Here is a 12,196-nt window from a genome sequence, read left to right on the forward strand (position 1 = left end):
GATCTGTTACAAAAGAATGCTTAGGAGAGCAAACTACAGAATCATCCAAGAGTTCGTGAAAAACAATGTGTATAAAATCATACACCTACAAAAATCACAAGAAAATATTCTTAAGAGGTGGCAAATCAAATCAAAAGGCAGACAACTTAATTTCTGATCAAAAGTTTCAGTACTTTTTCCAGAATGATACTCAGCAAACCAGTCTGAGGGTGTGTGCAGAGCAAGACTTCAAAATCCGCATTTTGAACAAAAACTTTTGAATTTACCAGAAAACATATGAAAGAAAGAATCTGAAGTATGCCTGTCTGTAAATTAAACTATACATCGATCTCGAGGGGGTAGGGAAATTACAAATTTTATAAAACAGTACAATTACCAAAAAAGGCCTCGGACCCCCCCCACTGCCGAGCATATATATCCGTCAGACCCTCTCTCTCACTGAAAAAATACTGGATTCGCGCATGAAACTTAAAAGAAAAATACCATTTAACCAAACAGTAATACAAGCTTTAACCTACCAGCATAAAAAGAGCCTGAAATTTTAAGACTAGATCTATTTAAACAATAAAATGCTTTTTTGGTGATTTATTCGGGATACGAAGGTAGCGACATTGCAGGAAAAATACATAACCCGCGTTAGCGGGTTATGTTAATGTTTCCTGCAATGATCGCTACGTTAGCTAAAAGAAACAGCCAAATCGTCTCCTGTGAGACTGAGAGTCTGGTATCTTCATGATTATTTTGTGCACTCCGGGATTTTACTAAGGTCGCTGTAGGTTCAGACCAATCGATAAACAGGGCGTGTCAATTTCAGTCCTGTCACTTTCAGCCGCTGTAGATTTCGACCAATCGATAAATAGGGCGTGTAGATTTCAGTCTGGCTGTTTCTACAGAGCTATGGATTAACTATAAGTTTCCGTAAGAAATAGAGGAAATTATGCTTGGTAGATGTAAATATATATCTATATATATGATATTTAAAAACACAACTAAAAACAAATTTACGGAGAATATATAAAAATAAAGGCAAGAACTAAATATTGCTTATCATTTGTGGTAAATGAGACAATCCTTCTTTGGATGAAATAACCACGAATTATAATCGTTAAACAAAAATGGAACTTAGAAAAATAAAATGGCAGCCCTTTTATATTAATAAAAAATTAAGAAAATCCGTCCAGACAAAAGTGACGATGCGGTGACTACAAAACATTTTTTTTCATAACAGATAAAGGTACCCAGCAAGTGTGTTTATGGGTTTTAAAAAAAAAAACAGAAAAAAAACCCAGAAACGATATCTGTCGGACAATTGAAATATTGAAAATGAATAATCGTTGAATTCTTGCTCTGATTCTGACGTTAATTCAAAGGTATATATGTGGCGTGTACATGTATTTGGAGTAAAATTTATGAGTTTGAGTAAAAATATGTACATCATGCTTCTAATAATTAGACGTTTCACAAACTCTAGGCCCGTAAAACATGTTCTTTCTTTAGTTGTTTGTCTTTAAACCTTGCTACACCCTAAAACGTCTGATGAATATTTATGTGATCCACCATTTGCAACGCCACTGTGCATGAGTGCGGAAAAACCTAGTTTTAAAAACACGATGGAAAAACAGTTTGTTTACAAATTAGAATCACGTTTTTTATGTCTTAAATTAAATAATTCTTTTATCAGATGATACCCGAAGCATTATTATTCCGTTATTCATTAATGTATATACGTCCCTGATGTAGAGCGATATGAATTGCTCATTACAATGTATGTGTAATAAAGATGAAACACGATTTTAGCATCAACGACACGGTAAAATGAGTGAATACCCCCTCTCCCTGAGGGATGCATGTGCTGAGAGTGTGTATTTATTCTTTACTCAAAAATTCCTCTAAATGAAAATCCACTTGTGGTTTATAACTCATAAAGTAAAGACATGGAACACATGGCATGGAGCATGTACGAGCCTGACCAGCAATTAAAACCCCTACAACTTCATGATAATAACTTAAGTTTAATTCGGCTTTAATTCCTCTTCCGGCATCAATCTACATCATGCTGGTATCCGATGACAATCTTCCCTTTGTTCCTATCCTTTTCAGTCAGTCTCTTTTTTCTTTCTTTGCCAAATCTGTCAAACTTAACGGTATACCTATCTTTCCGGTCGTCGCCAGTGTCGTTGTGATAGACTGAGCGTGGTATCACGTGACCGATTTAAGGCGGGGTTTATTCAAATGCTGTATTTATAATAAAAATTATTTATCAATTTTTATATCTTTTTGACCCGATTGATAAAAACTGCGTAATTTATTGTGAAGATCTATCTTTAAGTAACATATTGAAATAAATAAATCATTCAAATATTTCTTAGCATGAAAAAATACGCCACATATACATGTACATGTACCTTTAAAGTATTTCACTCATTGTCTTCTGTCGTTTTACACGTCATATAATAGCCTCTAGCCTATATTTTCTGCAAGTACGTTTATTTTCTGTGAAACTATTAAACACATGACCTGACATTTAATGACAGATCAAACTTCAATTTTATTTTGAATGTCCTATTCATTAAAATTGAAAGCATCATTGAGACTTATCCAATAAATACGGAATCCCTCATTCCTTTGTTTTATTTCCTTAGCATTTTGATTGAGTAGAAATACAGCACATCAGTTCTTTGCCTTCCATGTAACCTTACGGTCCACAACAAGCCTCGACCTTATACATGTACTTTGTGTTTATGTTATTAAATAGCATTCCCTCGGCTCGTTTGTTCAGACAGAGCAGATGATGCAGTTCGATATGAATTCCGATTTAAAACAGATTTTGTGTTTCTTTGGGTATATTCTCCAATGATATTTTTAACCCCGATCGAGAGTTTGTGGTTTCTAAGTAACAATTAAGTGAAAATAACTGATCGGAAAACACCTGTCAGGTGCTTGAGGACAGGACCCCCCCCCCCCCCCCCCCCCCCCCCCGATTAATACCCCGAGGGTAGTTGTAGTGTTCATGACTTTCAAGGAACTTCTATCAAATCGAAGTACTGAAATACTGACGGGAGTTGATTTTATCGATTATCATTTATTTAAAATCGACGATATGTGATTTTGCATGGCAAGTAGTATCAGTAATCGAAATATTTCTGAGAAATCGTATGGGTCCAGGCAAGATTGAACTCTTGTCTTGTTCAACCAAACGCTCGGCTGTCTCCGTTTATCTCCGACAAGCAAGAGCGACTTTGTTTTGTCGGATATTAACGGAGACAGCCAAGCGTCTGGTTGAACGAGACTACATTGAACTCTAGCGTAGGAATACATACGGCTTTAAAAAATATCTGAACTGTTTGTACAATTTAAAATCTTATTATTTTCATGGTATTTTAATAAATAAGTTTTCCTGAAACACAATGCTTCAAAATACATAGCATCGAATTTATCGATTATTTTCAAGAACTAATTGTTGTCAGCGGTATTGATTTGTGCTTAGGTCCAAACACTGTTTCACTTTCGTTTTGCCCAAGTAAGTGCATAGGAGAGTTGATTAAAATCAACTCCCAAAAAGCGTCAACTACCCCAGAGGTCTAAATCGGGGGGGGGGGGGGGGGGGGGGGGGGCTGCATGGGTCCTGTCCTAAAGAACCTATGTCAGAAAACACTCGAGATAAGTAACAGATCTTTACCAAAGTTTATCGTCCCTCTGATTAAAATCAATTTTTAAAAAATCTTAAAGGTTTTTATGATAATCAGGATGAGTCAGGATGAGTTGTAATTTCATCTACACTATCACTATCACTATAAATCAATTTTTAATTTTTTTTTTTTGGTATTATTATTTTCTTTTATACATGTAACATGTACGCACTGCTTTTCAACGGGCCGCATCAAATACAACAAATCCCCCATCCCACCCACCCCCATATCTCTGTAAGGTTTTTTTACGGAGATGATCTCTTGAAAGAATGCGTTGTCTATGTTTATCACTATATTTCGATTAATATAATCATTTTACACTTGAGATAGGTCTCCTACCCAGAGACAGATACATGTATAACGTAGTATATACGTCAGTATACATCGTAATGGTAGTCGCTTCATATTGCATCGGGTTCGGGCTGCATGAAATACCATCACGTATACCAGGGAAAATAAACAAATACGTTGACTGAGTAAAAAATGATAAAAAACAAACAGATATTGAATTAAATATTATAAAAATGGATTCTTTGTATGACTCAGTGTCTTCATCAGATTCTCCTCTTTCTTCTCGAACAAGGAAAAGAAGATCATCGACAAATGACGAGAATGATACCAGTATTAAGTATGTGCGCTGTGGAGACCATGTTTCAAAGTGGGATAATTTACTGTTGGAGTCTTATGGAATACTCTACGATGTAAAAGCAACAGAACTTTCCGAACTGTTCAATTCAGCTTTTAGAGATCTGAACTCTGTAGCAGTGAAAGGACTTAAAGAACATGATGTTTTATGGACTAAATTACTTAAAATAAAGGAAACCCTAGTAGAATCGACAAAGAGATGTTTGCAGAGCCTTGATGTTGATGAGGAATTTTCTAAAATGAACATGATAAAGTGCATGGCATTAGAAAAGGAAACAGAAAAATGCTTAGATGCAATGACAAAAATCAAAGAGGAAATTGCATTGACAATGAAATCAGAAGATATTATTTCCAGGTACTGTGGTTTCATTAATTTTCGTTGGTATCAATTTTCGTGGATTTTCTGAAAACCACAGTTTCAAGGATACGTAATTTCGTGGCCAATGATCCAATCAATACAAATTGATAGTTGAAATTGAACTTCAATGAACATTTAATTTCGCAGATCAGCTTAACATCGAAATCCACGAAAATTGGTATTCAACGAATATTGATGAAACCACAGTACTTTATAATTTATTATCATCATGGTCATGTACAGAACAATCGGTTTTTCTAAAGTCTCAGATAAAATGCATCAAATCAAATATCAATTGTTTATACATATACTACACATATGCATCTTATATACATGTATTTACAGGCATATTTTTAGCATTTGGCATGCTGGGATAGTGGAATATGTTCAGTATTATTCACAAATGATAAAAGACCTTAGCTTTGACAGGAGGCTTGGAGTGGAGGGAGAATTCTGTCAGCTTCTTACATATTTTACCAGGATTTTTCTACTGAGTCCCGTGTAAGAATATTTTTTTTAAATGAATTTATTTATTTCATTCAAGAACAACATTTATAATGACAAAAACATGAAAGTTTTAGATAAATGAAATAAATTAAAAAACTTATCTGAAGAGAGAGAGAGATTATGTAAACAAATGTTGCCATTTCCATATTAAATTCATTCATTTGCAGCGTATTTTACTCGTAGGACTGATAAGTTACTATTAAAGCATCTGTTTCTGCATATGACTATATGTATTGCTTAATTTATTAGTAGCATAAATATGACATTGCTCTGTCTAATATTTTCTGTAGTTTTGTATTCTCAAAACATGAAAGTATCTGGATTCAGTTCAATATCTATTTTTTTGTTTGACATAAGTTTATGAAGTTAATAGGAAGCTGCTGTACAGTTGCGCAACTCTACATTAGGTGGCATATTGTTTCCCATGTAAGAATTTAGTAAAATCAAATGTATCTACCTACACTGGTACTGTAATTAATGTATTCAAATTCATCAGAAGGGGAGATGCAACAGGAAAGATGCATTTTGACCTGTATGGAGTAGAGACATCTAGTGTACCTGGTCTAAGATTCAGCTTGCAGAGGAAGTGCTCGGTTGAAGAAAGAGGTGTCTCTGTAATCACAGCAACAATTGGTGAGGTATGAAGAAAAGCAGTGCTTGTTTTAAAATATCTTAAGCTGATTGGGGTTTTTTTGGTTGGTTTGTTTTGTTTTTACTATGTATAATTCCTCTGTTTTACAGTAAATGTGAAAAGACTTACACTTGAAAACCTTAACTAATAAAGTTGATGGAAGAATTGATTTTGTCAAAAGAACTTGGATTAGTAGCTATTACAGGTTTTTAGAATTGGCCCTTAAATGTATTCATAATTCTTAAATGCTTACAAATATAGATTATTTTCAATTTTTTAATTAATACCAGTATGATAAATTCTGGTAAAATGTTTGAACGTTACTTCTAAGGCAAATTAAGGTTTTCAATGAAAAATATTGTGTGCATGATATCATAATTACATGTATATATATAGATTTTGCATGTTATACTGATGCATTTTTACCATTATTCTTACACTATGAAATCACACTGCAAAACAGCAAAAGAATTAAGTTTGGTTTAGTACATTACAGGTATTAAGTGTCAAAGTTAAAGTCACAGGAATGTGACTCAGTTAAAGTTCTAAGTCACTCATAAAATCAGAAATATTTTTAAAAATCAAACATTAATGTTATTGTTGTAAAAATGCTAAATAAACTCATGAATCTACACCAATTCTGAATTGAAAAATGTGATATTTTCCTGTGCCAATGTTCCGCCAAAAATAAAGTCCTTGTTAGTGTAACAGGTTTATCCATTGAAGTAAAGAAGAAATCAACACTCCTGTTAGGGTTCGATTAACGGGCTTTTATTACACCAGTTATATATATAGATTTGATTTGACCCAAGAAGAGATGTAATTTGTCAAAAACGTCTGTACACCTTTATTACAGTCCACTCTCTTCAAACTCTTGACAAAGATTAAACTAAAACCCAAAGAACTTTTGGAGGGAAATCGACCAACCAATAGACAAACAAGAAACAAACTAAAACACCAATGAGATTAAAAGACACAACTTAACTTTGACCAAAATATAATTACTGCCCTAAAGGCAACTCTGGACCTTTCTACAAATTAAGTTGTCATGAATGAATGCACACTAATGTATTTCAAGATCAATAAAATAATTATAGAATCCAATACATATGCATTCAAAAAATCATGAAAATATCAAAATGAAATGATGCATATGTAATATACATGTACTTGTAATTAAATCATAAAATATGAGACTGCTACATTAGATTCTAAACTTTGATTACTATTTCTATGCCAAGTTGTATATTAGTAAAAAAGAAAGAAAAATTTGATTTCTTAATTTCCTTTCATCTTCATTTAATGAACTTTTAATCAATTTTACTTTTTGACAAGTCGAAAACCAGATAAGACTTCTTCCTTAAATAAAATCAAATAAAGTATTTTTATTTCACTCAGGTAAAAATGTGGTCACTAGCAAAGGAAGAAAACACTGAATTTGAATTTGATATCAGAAACCTAAAGTTAAAGGGTCAGTCAGTTGACAGCTTGATAGGACAGCATGGGGGAGAGCTGCTGGTGGAGTCTACAAAGTCTGCCTTACAGAGCACAAACCTTGGTATCATCTGTATAAAGACCTTAGTAAGTTACAGCAGTCCTGTTAACAGACATTCCTATTGATAATACATTGACCTATATTTATCATGTTTAAAGTGTTAAGCAGTTCAATTCAATTGCAGCTGGCCTAGCTATCACATACATCTTGTTACATGGCATATGTGAAATTTTCTTGGACACTTGCCATTTCTCGAAACAATCTTATGTGAATATGCCTTTATTATTTTTTTTTTGAATTTTGCTGCTAATAAATGCTTCAAAAGATTATTGGTGCCAAGTGGTTGGATTTTTTCTTTAGTGGGAAACATTAAACTACACTTTTGTGAAGTTGAATCTGAATTATGCTAGCTATTTGCAGAATTTATGAAAAAAAAATTACAGAAAATGGGATGTCTTAATTCCATTTACATGGTTATTTTTGTGTTCTTTTATTGAAAGCTCATAAATAATGCAAATTCACAGGAGTAAAATTGTAAAATTAATGACCAAAAGGTCTGGGATTATAGAAAACAGAATCTTTTGATCCAAGAGTAAATAGACATGCAGGCAAATGCACAACTGTGGTAAGTGAGAAAGCCTAAACTAGAATAAAACAATCAATTGGCCCTGGGGTTTTGATGATAGATAAAATACTGCATTGGCATTGTGCATTGATACTTATTAATATAAAAGGTAGCAAAACATCATACAGTTGATGCTAGGGGTGTTTGTTGCCATGGTTATTGAGACTGAAGCTGTAGAATTCCAAAGCTTACAGGTTACTTATACTACTTTAAATTAGCATGCATTATGACCAATATGACCAACACCTAACACACCAATTAACTACTGTACCATTTTAGGGTATTTCAAAGAATTATATTTCATCAAATTTAGCAAATTATAATGTCATTAAAAATCATTTTACTAACTTTTTGATAGATCAATTATCTGATTTTAAATTCATCTGTTCCTAATTTCAAGAAATTTTGATTGGTTGAATAGTTTAAAATTAAAAATCAATTACATCAAATTTACTATGTATATGATGTGTAAACTGTTCCAATCAACAATTGATGTTTAAAGATTTTGGATAGGGCAACATGTAATCACAACTCATTCATGCTAAAGTTACTCAGTTGATTTTTGCTGTGGGTCTTCGTCCATCATCGCAAGACTTCGGTCGTCCTTTAAGAATTTTACATACATGTATTTAACTTTATAAAAGTACATACATGGCAAATTGTTTTGATATGAATTTTGGGTAAAAGCTTAGGATAAGAGGAATTGTGAAATTTATTATCTGATCTTCCCTTGAGCCTCATGGGCGGAGCCAAAATTGCAAAAAATTGCCAAAATAATAAAAAACTCCTCTACTTTTACACATATTGGGAAAAAACTGAATGCATGGCTTCGATGTCCATCAAGCCCTTAACCGAAATTGTGAAATTCATGATCTTTGGAATGCCAAGGCCTGTTGGCTCTTTCTTTTTATACCCCCGCTCTGAAGGAGAGGGGGTATACTGTTTTACCCTTGTGTGTCCGTCTGTCCGTCTGTCTGTCTGTCTGTCCATCCGTAACAAAAATTTCTGTCGCATTTATCTCAGCAACTATTTATCGCAGATGCTTGAAATTTTAACACAGCGTTTGTTAAGGCATGCCATATTGTGGGATATATTTTTGTACCAATCGGACGTCATCTTCCTGTTAAATGACGACTTTGCTTATTTTTTAACCAAAATTTTCAAACAAATTTTCGTCAAAGATTTCTCAGCAACTGTTTATTGCAGATGCTTGAAATTTTTACACAGTATTTGTATAGGCATGCCATATTGTGGGATATATTTTTGTACCAATCGGACGTCAATTTCCTGTTAAATGACGACTGTGCTTATTTTTTAACCAAAAATTTCAAACAAATTTTCGTAAAAGATTTCTCAGCAACTGTCTATCGCAGATGCTTGAAATTTTAACACGGTATTTGTATAGGCATGCCATATCGTGGGATATATTTTTATACCTCCGCTCCGAAGGAGAGGGGGTATACTGTTTTACCCTTGTGTGTCTGTCCGTCCGTCCGTCTGTCTGTCCGTCCGTAACAAAAATTTCTGTCGCATTTATCTCAGCAACTATTTATCGCAGATGCTTGAAATTTTAACACAGTGTTTATTAAGGCATGCCATATCGTGGGATATATTTTTGTACCAATCGAACGTCAACTTCCTGTTAAATGACGACTTTGCTTATTTTTTAACCAAAATTCGTCAAAGATTTCTCAGCAACTGTTTATTGCAGATGCTTGAAATTTTAACACAGTGTTTATTAAGGCATGCCATATCGTGGGATATATTTTTGTACCAATCGAACGTCAACTTCCTGTTAAATGACGACTTTGCTTATTTTTTAACCAAAATTTTCAAACAAATTTTCGTCAAAGATTTCCCAGCAACTGTTTATTGCAGATGCTTGAAATTTTTACACAGTGTTTGTTAAGGCATGCCATATCGTGGGATATATTTTTGTACCAATCAGACGTCAACTTCCTGTTAAATGACGACTTTGCTTATTTTTTAACCAAAATTTTCAAACAAATTTTCGTCAAAGATTTCTCAGCAACTGTTTATTGCAGATGCTTGAAATTTTTACACAGTGTTTGTTAAGGCATGCCATATCGTGGGATATATTTTTGTACCAATCAGACGGACGTCAACTTCCTGTTAAATGACGACTTTGCTTATAATTTAACCAAAATTTTCAAACAAATTTTCGTCAAAGATTTCTCAGCAACTGTTTATTGCAGATACTTGAAATTTTTACACAGTATTTGTATAGGCATGCCATATCGTGGGATATATTTTTGTACCAATCAGACGTCAACTTCCTGTTAAATGACGACTTTGTTTATTTTTTAACCAAAATTTTCAAACAAATTTCCGTCAAAGAATTCTCAGCAACTATTTATTGCAGATGCTTGAAATTTTTACACAGTATTTGTATAGGCATGCCATATCGTGGGATGTATTTCTGTACCAATCGGACGTCAACTTCCTGTTAAATGACGACTTTGTTTATTTTTAGCCAACATTTTCAAACAAATTTTCGTCAAAGATTTCTCAGCAGCTATTTATCGCAGATGCTTGAAATTTTAACACACTATTTGTTTTGGCATGCCATATTGTGGGATATATTTTTGTATCAATCGGACGTCAACTTCCTGTTAAATAATGACTGTGTTTATTTTTTGCCAAAATTTTCAAACAAATTTTCGTCAAAGATTTCTCAGCAGCTATTTATCGCAGATGCTTGAAATTTTTACACAGTGTTTGTTTTGGCATGCCATATTGTGGGATATATTTTTGTACCAATCGGACGTCATCTTCCTGTTAAATGAGTACTTTGTTTATTTTAGCCAACATTTTCAAACAAATTTTCCTCAAAGAGTTCTCAGCAGCTATTTATCGCAGATGCTTGAAATGTTAATACACTGTTTGTTTAGGCATGCCATATTGTGGGATATATTTCTGTACCAATCGGATGCCAGCTTCCTGTTAAATGTCGACTTTGCTTATTTTGCATATTCACATCACAGCGGGGGTATCACTAGTGAGCATTGGCTCACATATTTCTTGTTTTTCTTGGATTTTGATTTGAAGTTATTCGGCTTGAAAAAAGAAAAGAAAACAAATACCAAATAAAATGGTGGAGAAATTTTTTAAGCTTAAAAAAATAACTGCATACGAAAATAACTTACATTATAAAGCGTACTAGACTCATTTTGCAATCTGTTAACCATATTTCATATTTTACATACATGTATATGTATTTGATATTAATTACAGATCATTTTTACGTGTTTGGATATGGATACGGAGCATCTGTCAAGCCTCCAAGAGGGATCTCCGGTTCACAATGAGAAAAGTTACATTCATTACTCACAGCCATACAACATTTTGGTTCGTAAAGATAGAGAGGAAATCTTGGAAATTTTGTTTCATCTTGGTTTGTTATGCAGGCTTAAAAGTCTACACTTTTTTAATGAGTAGTGTTTGATATTTTTTGTCAATAAAGTGTTTGCCATCTTTGTAACATACTGTATTTCATGAATGTGGTCATTCGATGCATTGTACTCGGGTAAATATATCTCTTAAAATTCTATAGGTTTATTTCTATTTTTTTTTTCAATGAAAAGTGTGGAATGAAATAAATTAAATTTTGACCTGGTTCTCTATAAAGTCAACAAGAAATGACTTTTGATTTGAATGATTTCGAGTGGAAGATTTTAGTGTCACAATTTATATAGCTATGTTTTTGAGCCCATAAATGGATTGAATATTGTATGTAGAGTCAATTGAACATCCTTGAGTAATATATGAAGCCAAAGTGTTGTGAATGCTCTAGATATGCTTTTGATATAGTATTGAATTGTGCTTTAATAATTTTTTCTTCCTTTCATATGATCCAATAAATAAATAAAGATCAAATACGGTAGCTTGTGACCTGGTACTGTAAATACATTTGGTACCTCTAATTAAAACAATTATATTATCATGTGCTCATAAATCATTTATTCAACTAATGAATGACATTGTTCCCATGCATTATACTGTTCATATGCGGTGATTTGCCTTTTGATGCATATTACATGTAGACTGAAATATACCGTGCATGTCAAGTATTTTATTTGCGCCCAAAATTATTATTCACATGATTAGTACAATATACACTGTTTACATATTTGTAAATACCATTTTTGCAATCAACTTCTTATTTATCTGTCGATTTTTGTTGATCTGTATATAAATACTTTTTTATCATGGGATTCATGTATGT

At 33.1% G+C, this 12,196-nt stretch overlaps 1 protein-coding gene across 1 annotated transcript; it reads left to right on the forward strand.

Moving 5' to 3' along the window:
• The first annotated feature begins 4,102 nt into the window (after positions 1 to 4,102).
• LOC105343441 (uncharacterized) lies at positions 4,103 to 11,571 on the forward strand. Its single transcript, XM_011450821.4, has 5 exons — positions 4,103 to 4,689; positions 5,038 to 5,193; positions 5,696 to 5,837; positions 7,229 to 7,411; positions 11,206 to 11,571. Exons 1-5 carry the CDS (start codon positions 4,214 to 4,216, stop codon positions 11,407 to 11,409), a joined length of 1,161 nt encoding a protein of 386 aa, XP_011449123.4. The 5' UTR covers positions 4,103 to 4,213; the 3' UTR covers positions 11,410 to 11,571.
• The last annotated feature ends 625 nt before the right edge of the window (positions 11,572 to 12,196 follow it).

Source organism: Magallana gigas, chromosome 5 (genome assembly GCF_963853765.1).
Source record: "Magallana gigas chromosome 5, xbMagGiga1.1, whole genome shotgun sequence".
Classification (NCBI taxonomy): Eukaryota; Metazoa; Mollusca; class Bivalvia; order Ostreida; family Ostreidae; genus Magallana; species Magallana gigas.

Bases quoted from the DNA above. Each gene is read 5' to 3' on its own strand.
- LOC105343441 (XM_011450821.4), top strand. From the start codon at position 4,214: ATGGATTCTTTGTATGACTCAGTGTCTTCATCAGATTCTCCTCTTTCT. The intron at 5,838-7,228 runs GTATGAAGAAAA...TATTTCACTCAG, and splicing joins TCACAGCAACAATTGGTGAG to GTAAAAATGTGGTCACTAGC. The intron at 7,412-11,205 runs GTAAGTTACAGC...TATTAATTACAG, and splicing joins TCATCTGTATAAAGACCTTA to ATCATTTTTACGTGTTTGGA.